The sequence below is a fragment of the Arachis ipaensis genome, chromosome B06, assembly GCF_000816755.2.
Source record: "Arachis ipaensis cultivar K30076 chromosome B06, Araip1.1, whole genome shotgun sequence".
In the NCBI taxonomy this organism is placed as follows: Eukaryota; Viridiplantae; Streptophyta; class Magnoliopsida; order Fabales; family Fabaceae; genus Arachis; species Arachis ipaensis.
The window spans coordinates 128,263,543-128,267,128 of NC_029790.2; the positions used below are offsets into that span (position 1 = coordinate 128,263,543).

Sequence of the window (3,586 nt, forward strand, 5' to 3'; positions counted from 1 at the left end):
TAAAATATAAATATAAATACATAATTATCTTTATTTAAATTTAAATAAAATATAAAATATAAATTTAAATTTTAAGTTTTATTTCAAACTTCAAACTACTAAAGGAGCCATTAAAACAGACAAGACTTCCTCTTGATCTTGTAAACGTGTCTAAAATCAAAGCAAAACTGAGTATCCAGTCAAACTTGAGTGAAAACTAACTTAGAAACAACAAAAAGATAAGAGAGGAAAAAAAAGGGAAATAAAGATAATCCGAAGAAATTTAGTTTCAAATCAAAATTAAAATTATATCTAACATTCAATTAAAATTATGTGTATCCACTATCCAGTTAAACTTGAACGAAAACGAATTTGAAAACAATAAAAACGAAGTCGAGTGAAAACTTGTGTTGTGTCCAGTTAAACCTGTCAATTGTGATATTAAAGACTAGGATCATACCAGAGAATTATTTTAAAATAGTATCTTATCATATCATATCTTAAATTAAACTTACACAGATTAAAATGAATCAAAATCTTCTGTAATTGATTTTTAAAAACAGAAAGTATTTAATTCTATCATAGCTTAAACTCTAAATAAAGCACATCCTATAAATTCTGATTCAAAGAAAACTGTGTTCCTGTTAGCATACCGATCATGTGTATCAATACCATCAAATCTCTGAGGAAATTGGACATAGCAGACTTTCTTCCCAGTTTGAGGGTCCATTAAAAAGAGAAAAAGTAGATTCTTTACCATATATTAGCCTATCGGTCATCTGCTTTGCACAAGCATAAGACCATCTCTGCTTCTCTACTGGACCAAATATACAAGGACTAACGTCTTCCTTTAGCATATAGTATTTAGGATCCTGCAGCATGAAAAAAGTAAGGGTAAAATACAAGGGTACCAGCATCATATTAACCTAAATCCTCGTGGAAGATTAGTGATCAATTTTACAAATAGAAAGGTGCTATTAGGGGGTAGTAAATGAAAACAAAGAAGTGTACCTGATTGGAGCAAGAAGTGAGGAGAGAATGAAAGGCCAAATTGAAGGACTTGGTTACTTAGTTACTTAAAGAGGCACCAAATTTCTCATGGACTATGCAGAAAACCTCTCTCTGTCATGAGGGGAAGAATAATCAATATCTGGACTAATCAAAATTTCAGATCAAAGTAAGCATTAAAAGCCAAGTAGCACTTAACCCAAAGATTTATTTATAGGACTCTGCTTGTTTGAGAATCTGTCGGTTTAATATGAGTAGAACCATTGATGTAATAACACATGATTTGTTTAACCCAAAGAACATGATTTGCCAAAAGTAGCAACCAATATGTTGCAGTGAGTGCAGACTAATATCCATCCATGTAATATTTTCAATCGCTCTTAAACAAGTGCTTTACATTTATCTATACTTCTAATGAGAGATTGAATTGGATAAACTGAATAAAATGACTCAATTATGCCAATAAAGGCTTACATCTAGAAATTGAATTGCCTTACCTTACCACACTGCTTTAAGTTTGAAAGGTTGAGAGGGAAATTGGAGGGAACAAATTTCATTCTTGACATGGACAAAACAAAGGCCACCACACAATTGCTGCAGAATGAATAACACTGCTCATGTTTGTTAAAGAAACAAAATGAAAGGAGAGAGATATCATAAAATTAAAGTAGTATTTTGTCATTATTGTTCAACTAGCTTGTGACATTTGTTCTTCAAAGAATCAGTACAAATTCTCAGAACTCAAAAGCACTCACTGCAGAAAATGTCATATACAAATAGTCCAGTCTGCACAACACATGAATAGAAAAGATACACACATCAACTAACAGGAAACACTAAAAAAAAAGTGTAGTAGAAACTTTGTTTAAATACTAGTCTTGGTTAAAAAGATTGGAAATCAACAGAGTCAAGATATTAAAAAATGAGGATTTGTTTCTCCAAAACTTTGTTTTCTTTTTTTTTTTTTTCTTTCAACAAAAAGACGAGAGATCAAAAAAAGGGAAATAAAAGAAAATCTGTTTCTTTTTTTTTACGAGAAAAAAAAATCAGTTAAGTGATAGAAAAATGTTTGGGTTGAAAAATCAGTTAAAACCTTACAGAAGAAAATTTTTCAAATCAAAATTCAAATCATATCTAACATTCAATTAAAAGTTAAAACTGTGTGTATCCACTGTCCAGTTAAACTTAAATGAAAACCAATCTGGAAAGAACAAAAACGAACTCAAATGAAAACTTGTGTTGTGTCCAGTTAAACCTGGTCATATCAAATAATTATTTTGAAACAGAATCTTATCATATCATATCTTAAATTAAACTTACACAGATTAAAATCAATCAAAATCTTCCGTAATTGATTTTTTAAAAACAGAAAGTATTTAATTATATCATAGCTTAAAGCCTTCAACTATAAATAAAGCACATCCTATTAATTCTGATTCATGAGTCTCACATTCTTGTGAAAGAAAGCCTAACCTGTTTTTGGAAAGTGTTTCTAGTGTCAATCATGGTTGCCAAGATGAGAAGCAAGAAAACTTTGAAGGAGTTGTTGAAGCTGGATTTGAAAACAATAGAAGCTATGGCTCCGAATCCATTCCGCCTTACAAGAATTGACGTCTTAGTGTCCCTGCAGAATCCGGAGTACTGCAAAGTGAACCGGGCAGCAATTAAGGCAAATCAGAGTCTCTACCGCAAAGAGGACCACGCTGTACTCAAGAGGTTCTTCAAAGCTTTGAAGCTGCACCACTCTCTTGGAAAGGCAAGCATGAAAAAGAATAAAGACAAGAGGACGCCGGATAAGAAGAATGCTGCATCATCACCTTCAACAGGATCCACATTAGCATCTACATCAACAACAAAGACTGATATTCCAGAGCTTCCGGAAATTTTCAAGGCGATTATAGCTTCATTGAAAGGATTTGATGTAACTTTTGTGATGCAGAGGAAGTTAACAAAGACTGATTTGGAGCCTAATAACAGCCGGTTGGCGATGCCGGAGAAGCAGATAAACGAGGAGTGCAAGTTCTTGGCACACAAAGACGCGGAGATTCTGAGGATTCTTGAGGCTCGGGATGGGAAGGGGCGGCTGATTGGGATGAAAGTAGGGCTCATAGAACCGTCAGGTGAAGTGTGCCATGATCAGGTTCTGAAGAAGTGGAATATGACCTCTGCATCAACTTATAATCTAGCGAGTTCTTCTTGGTGCGACATTGCTAGGAGGAATCATCTCAGGAAAGATCATCTTCTCAACATTTGGTGCTTCAATGATGCCGCCAATAAGTTTTATTTTCTTCTCCATCATGTAGGCTCTGAACCTTTTGAGCCTTGCAATGAAATCAAGACTTGCTAAGCTTGTGAGCGGGGGAACATGAAGGGAGTAGGGCATTCTAGTAAGACTTCTTTCCCTCCTTGCACTGGGTTCGGCCTCTGTTCCTCTCCCGTTGGTCGAGTTATTACTTTCTCCAAGACTTCTAGTTCAACCTCTGTTCCTTACTTCTGTCAAGACTCATTACTTTCTCCAAGAGCCCTAATCTAATAGGGGAGGATGGTGCTTATAGGGTCTTAAGTAAGTTAATTAGTGTCACAAGTACGGTTGTAGGGA

General features: G+C 34.5%; 1 protein-coding gene across 1 annotated transcript; it reads left to right on the forward strand.

The window, feature by feature from the left end:
- Positions 2,492-3,334, forward strand: LOC107647537 (B3 domain-containing protein At2g24670-like). Its single transcript, XM_016351608.1, has one exon. It carries the CDS (start codon positions 2,492-2,494, stop codon positions 3,332-3,334), a length of 843 nt encoding a protein of 280 aa, XP_016207094.1.

Coding starts and splice junctions, on each gene's coding strand:
- LOC107647537 (XM_016351608.1), top strand. CDS start 2,492: ATGGTTGCCAAGATGAGAAGCAAGAAAACTTTGAAGGAGTTGTTGAAG.